The sequence below is a fragment of the Gossypium hirsutum genome, chromosome A09 (genome assembly GCF_007990345.1).
Source record: "Gossypium hirsutum isolate 1008001.06 chromosome A09, Gossypium_hirsutum_v2.1, whole genome shotgun sequence".
Taxonomy (NCBI): Eukaryota; Viridiplantae; Streptophyta; class Magnoliopsida; order Malvales; family Malvaceae; genus Gossypium; species Gossypium hirsutum.
Window position 1 is genome coordinate 85,172,477 of NC_053432.1, and position 15,529 is coordinate 85,188,005.

A 15,529-nucleotide genomic window follows, 5' to 3' on the forward strand; every position below is an offset into this window, starting at 1 on the left:
GGGCCATGATTTATTGTTAAATGTGCATGGTTATTTGAATGATGTCCGGGCTAAGTCCCGAAGGCTTGTGCTAAGTGACAATATCCGGACTAAGATCCGAAGGCATTTGTGCGAGATACTAATTCCGGGCTAAGCCCGAAGGCATTTGTGCGAGATACTAATTCCGGGCTAAGCCCGAAGGCATTTGTGCGAGTTACTAAATCCAGGTTAAGTCCCGAAGGCATTTGTGCGAATTACTATAACCGGGCTATGTCCCGAAGGCATTTGAACGAGGAGCTATATCCGGTTAAATTCCGAAGGTACGTGATTTGGGAATGAATGAACTTGCTGTAAAATTCCAGTTAATACTCTCGAAACATCCCAACATTGAGGTATGTTTCGTATGTGCTTGAATTTAGTTGAGCCCTTACAAATAAGTATTCGCTCAGTTGATAAACGAGCTACCGGCCTTTGGCTGAGTTGATCTTTTGTGTATGTACATAAGGGTTGATAATGTGAAGCAAGTACGATATCGTAAATTTGTGCATATGAAATTATCCGTTTAGCTATATGAATGCTATACTTTTGTTGTGCTGGAATTCCTTGCTCAAAACTTACTAAGCATAAATTGCTTACTCCGTTTCATTGCTCCTCTGTTTTATAGATTTGGTTCTCCAGCTATCGGACTCGGGATCTTGAAGTCAAAGTCGCCCATACTATCAAAGCCCCCCCTTTTGGTACAATTTTGGTTGAACTTCGAAATGGCATGTATAGGACTACCCGTTTGTTGTGGGTCGTGGACCCTTTGGACTTTATAAATTTTGGATAGCCATGCGAAAATGGCTTATATGTGTTTGAGTATAATGTTATAATCATTTGGTGTGGATATGCTTGACAAGGATTGGCCACGGGAATGGTTAATCACTTTCATAAATTGTGCTATTTATGCAAAAAGGGCTAGTTGAATCATGGAAACCATGAAATAGGTAAAGTCTACCTTAAAGGCAGATGCTGACAGCAGCAGTGATGTAGATTTAGAAAATCACTAAAAATAGTAGGAATGGAATTAAATAGTGAATAAATTATGTAAACAAACCTTGATGAATCTACTTTCATAGGAAAGTAACGAAACAATCATACGAATAGTATGTTAAGAGATATTCAGGTTCTCGTGAGACAGGTCCAGAACGGTTTCTGGATTCCCTGTTCCGACTTTGGAAATTCATTATAAATTAACCAGAGATAATTAGGAGTCATACCATATATGTATAGATTCCTCTCTGAGTCTAGTTTCTATAGAAACAATGGAATCAGTATTGGAGCCCTGTACAAGGAGATATCCAAGTCGTAATGCGCAAAGGTCAGGGTAGTCGATCCCTGTAACATGGGAGACTTTGACTAATAAACTGTACTAATTGGCCCAACCAAAAATTCTAGAAAAAAATATGTAGATGGGCATATGAGTCTGGTTTCAGGGAAAAATCACAAAACTGATTTTCGAGTTGTGAAACTCAAGATATGATTTTTAAAGCGACTAGTACGCAGATTGGCAGTGTCTGGGAAATATTTTTTATAAGGGGTTTAAAGTCTGTTAACACCTCGTGTTCGACTCCGGTGTCGGTCTCGGGTTCGGGGTGTTACACGAAGTGTTCTATCTAGTCTACTGGGCCTCTGTTAAATAAAAATTAAACAATTTTCGTTACAAGATAAAGGATTATCCCTGAGTAAAAATGTTAGTTATGATGAAGCAGTACTCGTAAAAGCACGGATAAATATTTTATAATACTTGAGAATAATAAATGTTATATGAGTAAATACATGAAAATTAAATTATGAGGCTTTACGATCTATACCCCTTTACTAATACAGTTATATGCAATGAAATTCATGAGATTTATATTGATTAAATTCAGAAGCGGAAAGTGAAAAAGTTCAATGGTTGAACAATTGATAATACAGTCGGAACTGAGAATGAGTTAATAGGTAAAGATGGGTTCTGAATAGAGAGATCAAATTTTTCTGAAAACTAGCTGGGATATACAGTACCACTGTTAAATAAAGAAGTTATTTATAGGAAAATCGATTTGTTCAAATATGGTATTTACAGAATAGTTAACTGAAAATTCCTTCCAAATTAATTTCTTGAGTGAACTGAATGATGTGAAATTATTGATGACTATACTAGTCAATAGATTGGTGAATAAATAGCAAAAATATTTGAATATAGTAGTTATAATTGGGTATATTATAGTAAATTTTTGGGATATTATGTGGGTATCTTATATGTACTGATATTTTCAGAGGCATATGCAATTGTTAATGTTTGGATGCTATAATAAATATATTAAAAGGTTAGATAAATATGCTAATAGACAGAAATTATCGCAAGTCTGATTGATTCACAAGCGGTACTACTCTATCTTTCTTTGGTTTTCCAAGCTAATATATGTGATAAAACACTTGATAATAAGATTCATATGATATTATCTTCTATTCCAGTTGGTAAAAGCTCTGAAAGGCAAATGTGAAAATTGAATTGAAAATAAATTGTGAAATGAAAGGATAGAAAATAGATATAAATGACAAACTAGGTAAATATGTGCAAAAAGAAACTATAGAATTATAGAAATAATGAAATTCATGATCAAAAGAAAATAGTATAAAGTGTTTAGAGATACATGCCATATAAATCTGTGATAGAGTGATGCGTATAATCCGATCAAATTTTTATTTTACTTATAGACAGAAATACTTTTTAAGCGAGTTATTTCAGAAAGTGTTGAAAGTGACACTAATGTGTCTAAGTAAGAATGTGTTTATGATGAGTTGAAACTTGGAAAGGTATGAAAAGAGTTCATGATATGGATGTGATGATGTATAAAATGAAGAAATGAAATAAAAGTTTATCTTGTGATGAGCGCGCCTAAGTTGTTTGGTATTTATATGATGTTATGTTGATTGATAAATGATATGTTAGATGTGTGTATATATATATAAGAGCTAAAAGTCGAGGCTTTACAATCTTCACCCCCTATCATTATGGTATTATATAATAAAGTTTATGAAATTTATATTGAATAAGTTCACAAGTGTGAAATAAAAGAGTTCAAAAAAGTGGAATAATTAATAAAGTGGTCAGAGATAAGAATGGTTTAGCAAGTAAAAACGGTTCTGGAATAGATGATAGACTGTTTTGAAAATCATTCAAATTAAGTGATGCCACAGTTAAAGAAGAGGACAATTAACTTATCCAGGTATGATATCTAAAGAATGTGTTATCAGGAATTCTTCGAGTTTTCTTAAGAAGATTGACATCAACAAAGTGTGGATTGTGACTGTTCAAGCTAAATTTTTATATTGATTTTCTTTTATTAGGTAATATTGATTAAGGTCAATGAGATAAATCGAGATGTGGTGTTTTGTTTGAACTAATGCCGTTAGTAAAGCTTTTTGACTAGCATGTTACGGAAATTTGTGAAAGATTATGTGATTGAGTTGTTCTGTTCTAACAACTTGAAAAGGAAATTGTTTGAAAGGTTATTATTGTTTGACAGTTAAGATGGAATAAAATGTTTTAATCAAAACAAGTTATTCAGTTGGAAGGTAAATTGAGATATATGCATGTAAATCGATCCTCGAGTTTGGAAATGAATTTTATGTATTCATGAGTAAATAGATGGACAGTCTGAAAAAAAAATAAAAAAAAATTGCTACATAATCCCTGATTCCAAGAGTTTAAAGTGTCGAATATTACAAAAAAATTTGAATTTAAGACAGTAATGATGATTTGAGTTGTCGAAAGATTGTGAGTAGCTATCGATTGACCTTTGAGAGGAGTAAACGTAGATATGTATGCTCTGAGTAATGAAGTTTTGTTTACTTTGCGAGTGATGATTACTTAATTAATATTGTATAATGATATTCAGAAAATTTAAAGTAATCGAGTACAGTGTAAGGTTCTTAGGCAACATTACAGGATGGAGGATTTATGTTGAAACCTTAACCTCTTTTCTGATAAGATTTTCGGGGACGAAAATCCCTAAATAGGGGGAGAGTTGTAACAGCCTAATTTTCAGTAGTATCGGGAATAGAGATTTGAGATCATCAAATCCGACGGGTGAGTTAAAAATTTAATAAATTAATACCTATGAGTCAAATGCGAATATAAAAGCATTTTTGAATTAGTGAATTTGGTGATTTAAAAGAATTAATTAGGTAAATTGGGTCGGGAATGAGGTATCGAGACCTCGACTTCATAAATCGAGCCATAAATATTTTTAGAAATATTTATGGAGTGTTGGTGAGGTAGTATTAAAATTTAGCCAGAAAATTTTGACGTTTGGGTGGTTAATTAAATAAAAAGGACTAAATTGAAAAGGGTGTAAAAGTTGCTAGAAGGATTAAATAGCTCAATTGTCAAATGAGGAAGGACCTAAAGTGAAAATAGTCCTAAAGGAGATATTTTGGGCCGCAATAGCTGAGAAAAATCAGGAAATGGATGAAATAAGGGCAAAATTGGAAAATTGCCAAATTTGGCTAAATAAAAATGGGACTAAATTGGAATATCTAGAATTCTCTTCATTTTCTCTTCATATTCATCAGCTGAAAAACAGCCATGGAGGAGGGTTCAAGCTGGTTTTCATACTCTAGCTTTATGTAAGTTTAATTCTTTCTTTCTCCTTGAAATTTTTATGTTTTTGTGACTTTTACAACTAGGTCTACTTGTTGAATTCATTAGTTTTTGATTCTATGAAAGAAATTGAAAGTTTCTATGAATATGTGCTGGAAGTATATGATGATTTGGCTTGGAATTAGAGCTTTAAATTATTTATATGCTGATTTTATTGAAAGAATTGAATAGAAAGTGAATGTTTGGGACCTAATTGTAAAAGAGTTTGAAGTTAGAGTTTCATATGGAAATTCTGAATTTCAATAGTTATGAAATAACTTATAATGTCTAGAAAAAGTATTAATTGAGAAAATTATCTTAATTGAGGGGTTAATTGAGCAAGGACTGAATTGTATGAATTGTGAAATTTGGGGCAAAATGGAAATCAATATTTTGCACTAAAACTGTTTTAGACAGCAGCAGTAGTCTAACTTTAAAAAATCACCAAAAATTATAGAAATCGAATTAGAAGATGAATAAAATATGAAATTAAAGCTTATGGAGACTAGTTTCTTATAAAATAAATTATGTAAGCAATGGAATTGTAAATCATGAGATACAATAACTTTTGTGAGACAAGGTCAGAATGATTTCGAGTTTCTCTGTTCTAACTTTGGAAAATCATCAAAAATTGGATAAAAATAATTAGGGGCTTAAATTTATATTTTTAGAATCCAGAATGAGTCTATTTTCAATAGAAACAAACGAGAACATCATTCGAATCCTGTACAATAAGATAATTAATTTTTAGTGAAGAAGGGTCGGAACTGTCAGACAGCAGAACAGGGAAGACTTTAATGAATAAACTGTATTAATTGGCCCAACTAAAAATTATGAAATTTTTATGGCAAGAAGGTATATGAGTCTAGTTTCATGGAAAATTAGAGGATCTTAATTTGGAGTTCTGTATCTCAAGATAAAAATAATTTAGTGACTATGACACAGATGGACAACTTGAATATTCACATAAGTAGATAGTGAAAATTATGGATAATGTTACCTACAAGTGTGTTGTTTGTACTAAGGATGTGGAATGGAGAGGAGGAGGAGGAAAAATATGTATGAATATTCAGCTAGCATGGCTAATTTGTATGTTTTTGGCTCAAGGACTAAATTGAATAAAAGTAAAACTTTATGGGTAATTTTGTAAAAATGTCGAAAATGACTAAATTGAAGGAAATGAATTGTTTTATTATCTAATTTAATAAATTGAATGAAATTATCAATTTAAGATTGGGTGAAATTTGGGAATATGGTAAATTACCAATATGCCCCTAAATCTTGGTATTTCTGCAATTTAGTCAGGTAGGTTCGTATATCCTGCATGAGCATGTAAATATGAAAAATTTAAGTATTGTATCGTATTTTATATGATATTTTGAATTGAATATATGAAAAGAATGTTACATGAAACATGAAAATGAATACTAAATAATATAAATTAATTGAAATTATTCTGAAAATCTCGGTAATGCCTCGTATCCTATCCCGGCCTCAGGTACGGGTATGGGGTATTACATTGTCGACTGTAGAAGACCTACCTCCACCCCTTTGCCACAAAGCCCAACTAGTTCTTCCACCTTTCCTTGCGAGTCTCACAATTTTTCAAAAAAATCATGAAAACAAAAAAAAAATAAAGAAAATCCCTAACTACAACTATGGAGAAGAAATCTGAATCGAGAAAGGAGTAATAATTCAGAGACAACAAAATGCTTTAAGGAAGACGAGAACCTATATTTATAAGTTTTTTCAACCTTCCTTCATAAATACACCATTTTGGTTATGAGAGCCATGACCAATAACATTAGACCACCTGCACCATGTCAAATACTCCTCATCATGGTCACTCTTCCCCAAAACTTTGCATTCATGTTTATCCTTCTAGAATCTGATATTCCTTCATCTTCTCCTGAAGGACAAACCTTAATCGAAATTCAGATCATATATCACAAAAAGCCACTTTATAATCTCCTGTTCAACTCGGTTGGAGGGGAGGGGGGAGGCTATTATTATATCCCTCCACCACACAAACAAGTGCTACACCAAACACATTGTTGACTTTCACGTTGACTTTTTTTGAAATAGCATCCCAACAAGCCACCCCAACCTCAGTACCTTTAAGCTTGACAGTCATTCTATCTCAAAGGAGCCATCCAACCGAGTTCAAGTGTGAACACTACACTAGTGTGAATATACTTTCAATGTAATGAGTTTATTTAGGCATAACTACCTCGTACTAATAGAGCCCCATTATATACAAACATGATTATTTTTTATGCATTTTGTGGAGCTAAATGTATATCCTGACACATTATACCAATGGGTGAGAGGATCTCTCCTATAAATATCGTGAAGAAAGATGAAGAAAGTATCAAACTCTAGATACCCTAAAGTTACTCTGTGCAAACATATTTTCAATCAGCCTGTCCTCTTGTCACAGCTCTAGCTCTTGACCTCTTGAGATGAACCAACTTCTATCATGTAGCTGTGATCTCCTCCTTGTCATCCTCCCTTGTTGTACTCGGTATCAACAAGTGCCACCTTAAATAAATCTATTCTAGTTATAGTAGCTGCATTAATTATTTAATTTAGTACTTGTAAGAATAATTTATTTTGAATAGAACTTTTAACTTATAGAAGAAAAGAAAAACATTGTTATGAGCTCTCAATTAGTTGAAAAGCTGTGGCAAGCTAAATCCTAAATGTAATGTAAGAAAAGCTTCCTTCAGCACAAGCACATGGTGTAGCGTTTTGCAATCGGACGCCTATAATCCAATAATAATAATAAATTGCTCCATCCTTAGTCTCTAAGTTTAATAGAACGAACAGCTTAAGCACAGTTGTGCATTTGTTTATTCTTCCTTTCCTTAAAGTCGGTATTCAGCTGCTGCTGCTTTTTTTCAACAGAATGAGATCCTCCGCGTAAACGCATGACATGGATCGCCAACTTCTATCCCTTCAAACACGCCTTCCGCATCCGAAATAAGAGAATCTAAACTTGCTAAGTGTAAAATTTTAAGAGCTTGAAATTTCGAATTCTTTGTTTTTGGAATAACCAAATTGTACCGATGAAATTTAAAGGTAAAATTCTGCTATTAAACTTTATATTTTGCATAAATTGTGGATTTAGTACTTTTACTTAAATTTGGTCATTTTCATTTAGAATTTAAAAATTTTAATCCTAATCAAATTTATTAAGTTAGGTTCTCTTATTTTTTAAAATTGAAGTATCAAATATATGATCACATGTGTAATCTTATTATTTTCACATATTACGCACAAAAAAATTAGTTAATAGATTTAATGACTATGGATGAACGTGGATTAAACTTATAACTTTAAACATAATGTAGGACTAATAACATAATTTAACCATTAACATTGGATCAGGACTAAAATTTTAAATTTTGAAAAATATAAAGAGTAAAATTGATCAAATTATAGTATAAGTACTAAACTCATAATTTACGCAAAATATAATTTCAAATAGCAAAATTTAAATCCTAAACAATAAGATTTATGAGAGTGTAGGTGCCAACTAAGCTGTGGAGTCGGGTCCCATTTTTTGGTTTTTATAAAATAAAAAAAGCGAAGTCAATGTGGAAACTAGTGTTAAGAGAGGGCAATAACAACAGAAGAAAAGCACATGGTGAAAGAACATGTTCACATGCTTCACATCCACACCTTGTTACATACAGGAAGTGACCCACAAAGATTGATAGGCAAAAATGAAGTTATTATAAAAGAAATCAATATAAGGACTTAGTCTTTGTGAAATTTCCAAGAACCAAGAAAAGTTATCTAAGACTAGCAGGTTCAGTATAGTTAAGACTTAGTCATCAACAACCCCTTTGTGAAAGTCAATAAGAACTCAAGAAATTATAAGACCAGCAGATTCAATATCATACATCTTCATTCATGTATAGATGTAATAAACTCATTGAATTAGGTGACCAAACCAAGATTACGAGGCCTATGAAAAAACTCCTTTTGATTACCAGTTACACTCTAAATCTAAGCAAATCAACATTCACTATGAACAAGACAACGTAAAAAGGATAAACAAGAAAATTTAAAGTAAAACACATGAGTTTTGTACATACAGTTCAATGTACCAATTTTGCAGACATCTTCCATTGCTATGGTCTGGCAAAAACACCCCAAATTTTACCACGACCAAGGCTCTCCAATAGCTTTTTAGCCCCTTCAACATTCATTTCCACAAGTTTCTGCAAGTAAACACAAGCACCAGCTGCAACCATTTGCTTCCTGCAATTTTTTGAACTTACAAGCTCTGATAAGATGGAAACAAGGTATTTTTTATCCAAATTTTGAATCCAAGGATCCAATAACTGCACCGCGTTTACGATCCCTCTCTCGTCGTTTCGGAAAACCTTTCGGTTTCCGGTGTACAATAGGAGCGACGACAAGGCCATTGCAGCTGCTTCTTTTTCTTCAACAGCTTTCCCATCTAGCATTTTGATCAATGCTATTGTACATCCACATTCACCCATTTCTTTCCTTGTTTTCGAGTTAAACCCGAGCACGTAAACAGCTCTAGCAGCTGCAATTCTTACAGCTAAAACCCCACAGTTTAGAGCAGACTCGAGGCGGGGAATGAAATCTTCAGCAATTAAAGCATCTGCAATGTGTGGAGAAGAAGCTAATTGCCTAACGAAATCTACAGCGACTTCAAGACTTTTAGGATTGGGAGATGAATCCCAAAAATTCTTCAAACATTCAATCCCACCTTCCTTAACAATCAAAAGCTTCAACTTTTCATCATCAGAAACTAAATTACATAAACAACCAATGGAATTTTCTTGTGCCAAGGCAGTCCCAGAAGCAGCAAGGCCGATTAAAACAAAAACCGCGTTTTCTTCGATGAAATTCTCTTTAATTTCATCTAAAGAAGCTAAAACTTTCAAAACCCCAGCTGCAAAAGCTTGAGAACCCGGAGTACCAGCTTGGCAAATCTCTAAAAGTGACGAAATCCCACCCCTGGAACCGATTGCTCTAGCGTTTTCCTTTGAGAAACTTAAAGCTTGTAAAGCAATGCAGGCTTTTTCTTTGGCGAAACAGCTTCCCGATTCAAGAACTCGAAGCAGGTGGTTCAAAAGCAATAGGCCTTCAGCGATCAATACATGTTTACTTGATTCCACCGATGATACCCGTGAAATGACGGCAACTGTTTTCTCTTTTATTTCTAATGAGCTCGAATCTAGTAAACGGACTAACACGGGAACCACACCCTGCGCCACGGCTATCATCACGTTTTTATCGTCCTCTTGGAGTAAGCCTAGAAGCGAGTCCATGGCTGAGTTCTTTGACTCGGTGGTTCCGATTTGCAACCGAGTTATCAAGTTCCTCGACTCAACTCGTGCAGCTTCTTTCTTTGAAGAAACCGTGACCCCACCGTCTTGAAGGACTCCACTACGAATCAAAATCTCGCTATCTTTGATATGTCGATCTAATTTAGCCGATACCGCATCGATATCGCTCTGGGTCCTGAGTTTTCCCTCGGCCAAATCGGCGCTTTGACATTTCCGAGAAAGCGATGAAGCCTCATTCAAGGTTTGAGAAATGGAACGAAGAAGGTCGACGGCGAGTGGGTTAGAGAAAGAAGCGGGAAACTCGGAAAACTCGGCGAGTTGAGCACCGAGACCAGAAAGTTTGGATTTGATCAAAGCCCATTTGCCTTTGAAATTGTTAATGCTTTGGATTTGCTCCAAAAGAGAAGCCAAAAGATGATTCGAAAGAGACATTGGGTCGTCGTTTTCGGGCACTTTCATGGCGGGAGCGGACAGATTATTTGCTTAGCTACCCAAAGTTTTTTTGTGCAGTGAAACAGAGAGAAAACCAAAAGGGATGAAAGGGGAAACTAAGAATAATTTAGGGTTTAGAATTAGAATCTTATGAATCTGTAAAAGAGAGTGAAAGAGTGTAACAAGCACACCAGCAAGCAGTTTGTACTAGCTGAGATTGCCGAGATATACTGTGAGAGAAGGCTGGTATTGTTTGACTACCACACGCAACTATGGAGCGTGAAATTCACTGTCGTTTGACTTTTCCAATTTCGGAATAACCGGGTAATATTTACTCTTTTTTTTTTAAATTTCTTTTTACTAGAATATACCATCTTGGTCTAATTTGCTTCATTTTTTATTAAATTATATTATGGGGCTTTTTTAGATTTAAAAAATATCATGTGGCTGATATTATATGAATGGTTAATAGAAAATGGAAATGTAGGGTTGAAAGGTTTCTATTTTATAACTTAAATTGGATTTTAAATGTTTTTTTCGTAATTATGCAAATTGAATTAGTAATATGTTATTTAACTAAAGTTTTATTTTAATATTTATATATATTAATACGTAGAATTTATTATTTTTATCAGTTGTATATTTATATTATTATTTAAGTTCCTGATGAGTTGTTATTTATATATTTATGTGTTTAAATTTTATTTTTAATATTTAAATAATTGTATTTCATCTTTTATTTTAATATCATATATACTTTGTTCATTATTATGATTAATTTATTTCAGACCATATGTTTTTCGTTATTTATTCTTTTAAACATACTTTTTATATTCTAAATACGTGATTTCTACATTACTATTTATTGCTATACTTCCATGATTTTTATGCAACTGTAAATTAAGCATGCATGGTATAAGTAGATATATAGTGAGCATTTTTTTTAACTCCACTTCTTTTTTAAGTTAACAAAAAATTATTGTGAATGAAATTTTAATTATTGAAGGGAAGAATATAGTGAACAAATGTGAGTTATTACTATGCTTGAATTAAACTATGACAAAATAGTAAAATATATCATGTTATAAAACAAAACAAATATTATTAAAACTATCCAAATTTAGGTGAAATTAATTATAATGTAATTATTATAATTTTTTAATTTAAATTTTAATAAAAGTAAGGGCTTAATTGTTTTTCTTGAAAATTTTGAGAAATTTTTTATGCATTTTGAAAGTTCAAGCACCTAATTGAGTAAAAAAAGAAAGCAATGACTTAATTCCTTTTTTTAAAAAAAGATTTGAAGAAATTTTTGATACATTTTAAAAGTTTAAGTACGAATTTAATTATTTTTTTTATAAAAAGTTTAATTATTTTTTTTATAAAAAGTTTAAAAACTTTTTGGAAACTTATACTACAAAACCAATACATTTTTTTATGAAATGATTCAGCAATTAGGAATACATAAATGAAATGAAATTATAAGAAGAAGAAGATAAGAAAGTGTAGGAAAATATGAAAAAGATGATATCATTGTAAAACTAAACATGATGGTGGCAATGTTGATTAAATTTGAAACAACCTTAAAGAAGAAATTAAGTTGAGATCCCACTAAGTTGACATTTAATGGAACATAATTAAATGTGATGGAGGAATTTTTAGATTTATGATGTCATAACTTTTATTTATTTAATTAATTAATATAAAATAATATTAATATAATATACTTTAATTATTATTATTTTACTTATAATAAGTAAATACACATGTATAATACATGTGTACCATTTATATTTGTACACATTTAACTTATTTTAACCATACATTTGTCACCCCTTTTTGGCTTATTTCCTATTTATCTTTATTCTATAATTAAACTTTCACACTTAATTCAATTTAATCCTTTCCACTAATTACCCTTAATTAAGCTAAATTTACTTAATTAAAGTCTAATTAACCACTCAATTGACTTCGTAAATATTTTTAATAAATATTTACGAATCTATTTTTTTAGAAATGGAGACCCGAAAATTTACTTTCCCGATAACCATAAAATTTGGGTCATTACAATTCTCCCCCCTTTAATAAATTTCGTCCTCGAAATTTGCCTGAAAAGAGGTAGGGGTATAAAAGTCTCACTATTTCTTGCGGTTCCCATATTGCTTCATCAGTATTGTAACTTCACATTGCAATCTAGTATTTCAATCGGTTCTTCTTCTTCATACGATAGATCAAATTGAATCTCAATATCCTCTGTCGATATAACATGTAAGAGATCTGATCTATATCATCTTTTGAGCTTCAAATCATGAAATATTATCATAACTTTATGTAATCTTCAGAAGCAAAATGAAACAATATTTTACCAATCCGACTTTTATACAACTTCATATAGTCCAACAGAACAAGAACTCAATTTCTCTTTCAACCCAATCTTCAAAATTTTCTTCCAAGGTGAATCTTTAAGAAATACCATATCACTAACAAAATACTCAATATCCCATTGTTTCAAGTCTATATATATGATTTCTGTCTGTCAAAACTACTTTCAGTCTATCTCGAATCACTTCCACTCTTCTTCAATTTCACGAATCAAACAGCTCCGCATATTCTTTTTCTCACTATATTCAATCAGATTCCATGCAGTTTTACACTCATAATCATTCAGAACTTCATACAGTGCTGAAAACTGTTATCACATACTTAGAACTTCTTGTACTTGTTCTATAATTAAAGTATAAACCACGTATCTCAATCAGAAATAATAGAAACCACCATACCATGTAATCTGATAATCTCATAAACCTATATTTTAGACAATTATTAAGTAAGAAATTTATTCATACCAGAACAAAATATGCAGACTTCACCGTACCTTTAATGATCATTCAAATATCATCTTTCTTTTCGCAGATAGAGATGATTTCAATCCAAACCCATATAAATTCTATTCCATTTCCATTCTATTATCATCATTAGTTGTAACAATTCTGAAGGTATCTGTATCTGATATAAACATTTATATACAAGTTCAAACTACCGCTTTTCATTCCAAGTCATCACCACATCTGCTTCGAATCACAGTACAACTTATTTCTTTCAAAATGCATAGACATATTACTACTATAAATTCCATACAAAAATCTTCTGTATAAGTTTCTGAATTCTTTGGTACAGCTTCTATCTCTACATAACAGGCAATCATTAGATTCAATCTGAAATATTTAATCAAAGGTCATTTGTATACTATACCCATTTAACCGATAACTCATTATCACATTTTTGAGCTTTGCAGACCTGTTGTAAAGAAGTCAGTTTAACTTTTATCTCAACTACACTTGAGCCATCATCAAGTAATAACAGTCGAATGTCCATAGCTTATAACACAAAGCAGAACTTTTAATTCTAAATATACATACCTTCATTTACCCTTTCCGGATGATAATCAATTATCATTTCTTGATCTTTTAATGCAAGAACAATAACTATCATCTCTAAATCAAGTATCAAATAATTCTTCTCGTATAATTCTAACTTTCCAAAATATAATTTATTAGTTTTCTTTCTTGCATCAGAACACTGCTATCCCTATAAATCACAAGTTTCTTGACTGGATTTCAGACTGAACCAGAACTAATACTTCAGTTAACGGAACTTCCAATTAATCAGAATCTTATTGAAGTTTATCAGATCATTCCAATTTCCACATCATATTGTAGTAACCATATCATCCAGAATCTTTCTTCAATCAACAGTAATTCGAGTAATTTTCCAGAAACACTTCAGAATTTTCTCGCACTATTGTCACTAATTTAAACTTTAACTTGAACACTTTAATATCCAATACATACGTAAGGTAAATACCATGACCCTTTTCCAGCATATGTCTGTGTTGGTATGTTCAATATCACAATAAATAGATCATTCAATCTTCTCTAGTTCAAAACAAAATATTTCATCATCCTAACTTCGCAGTATAATATACTTCTACTTATAATTTACCATAGCATCATGCAGAATTAACTATTTCGTTCTCAAAATCACATCAAACAATAATAACATCAAATCGATCAGAAAACAGTACCTTAGTATCATTATCAGATAGTTCATGCAGATTCCATCAATCAATAAATACTGACCTGGAAATTTGATACTTCAACCAAAAATTCAGCTAACTCAACAAGCAAATCTTTAATGGATGTTGTAATGACATCCGACAGAGAAATATCTTCTTTTATACGATTAACATATGTCGTGGCTGATGTTCATGCTCTAGATTTTTCAGTGAAGTCCTTTATCACACTTCGACTATCACCCATATTTCAGGAGTTACAGAGTAATCTGCCTCTGATAGCTGTGTTACTCAGTCTTGAATTCTGAATAATATCTTTTCAACTTTCCTCGAGCAATCACTAAAATAATAATAAGAAGAATCATGTCTAACACATATTCTATTCCTTATTCTATATTATTCAGCTTCTGTCTTCATTTAAACCATCTTCAAACCATTTGTATCATAAGGTTTCTATCGGAATACACCCTCTGCTATACTTATTCAATCAAACAAATTCCCTTCATACACAGTTACGATCATATGATCCTGTTTAAGCTTCAAGAATTATGTACATTTCTGATCAAGAAATCTCCAACTGATGTATATATCTTTCAGAACTCATCTCAGAAAATTTCCAAATAACCCTTTCTGAATCACAACAGAAATTAATATTTTCCACCGCTGGCAATCTGAATCTTTTTAACAAAAATATCATACCTTTCTAACATTTAATCGTTGAACAGAATAATTCATTTACAATCCCGATAATATTCTCTAACTAGATTTCAGTTCTTTCAAAATCATTTTCAACTTTAATTCTCAATTCATCCACACTATATTTACGAAGTATTAGCCACAGATAACTTACCCGTTTAGACAAACTCCGTACCTTGAAGCACTTCGGGAACCGATTGAGAAACAGGAGGGGTAGATGTCGTAGCAGATACAATTTCTTCTATTCACTGTGCAGCATTAGTTATAATTCTAAACAGTTATATTTTATCTATTTCTCTATTATTTCATCAGTCAACATTCAATAATTAATTACTTATTGAGTTAATA

At 32.0% G+C, this 15,529-nt stretch overlaps 1 protein-coding gene across 1 annotated transcript; it reads right to left on the minus strand.

Moving 5' to 3' along the window:
- Positions 1-8,624: 8,624 nt before the first annotated feature.
- Positions 8,625-10,753, minus strand: LOC107939838 (uncharacterized). Its single transcript, XM_016873221.2, has one exon. The coding sequence runs from the start codon at positions 10,438-10,440 to the stop codon at positions 8,788-8,790; it is 1,653 nt and encodes a 550-aa protein (XP_016728710.1). The 5' UTR covers positions 10,441-10,753; the 3' UTR covers positions 8,625-8,787.
- Between the last annotated feature and the right edge of the window lie 4,776 nt (positions 10,754-15,529).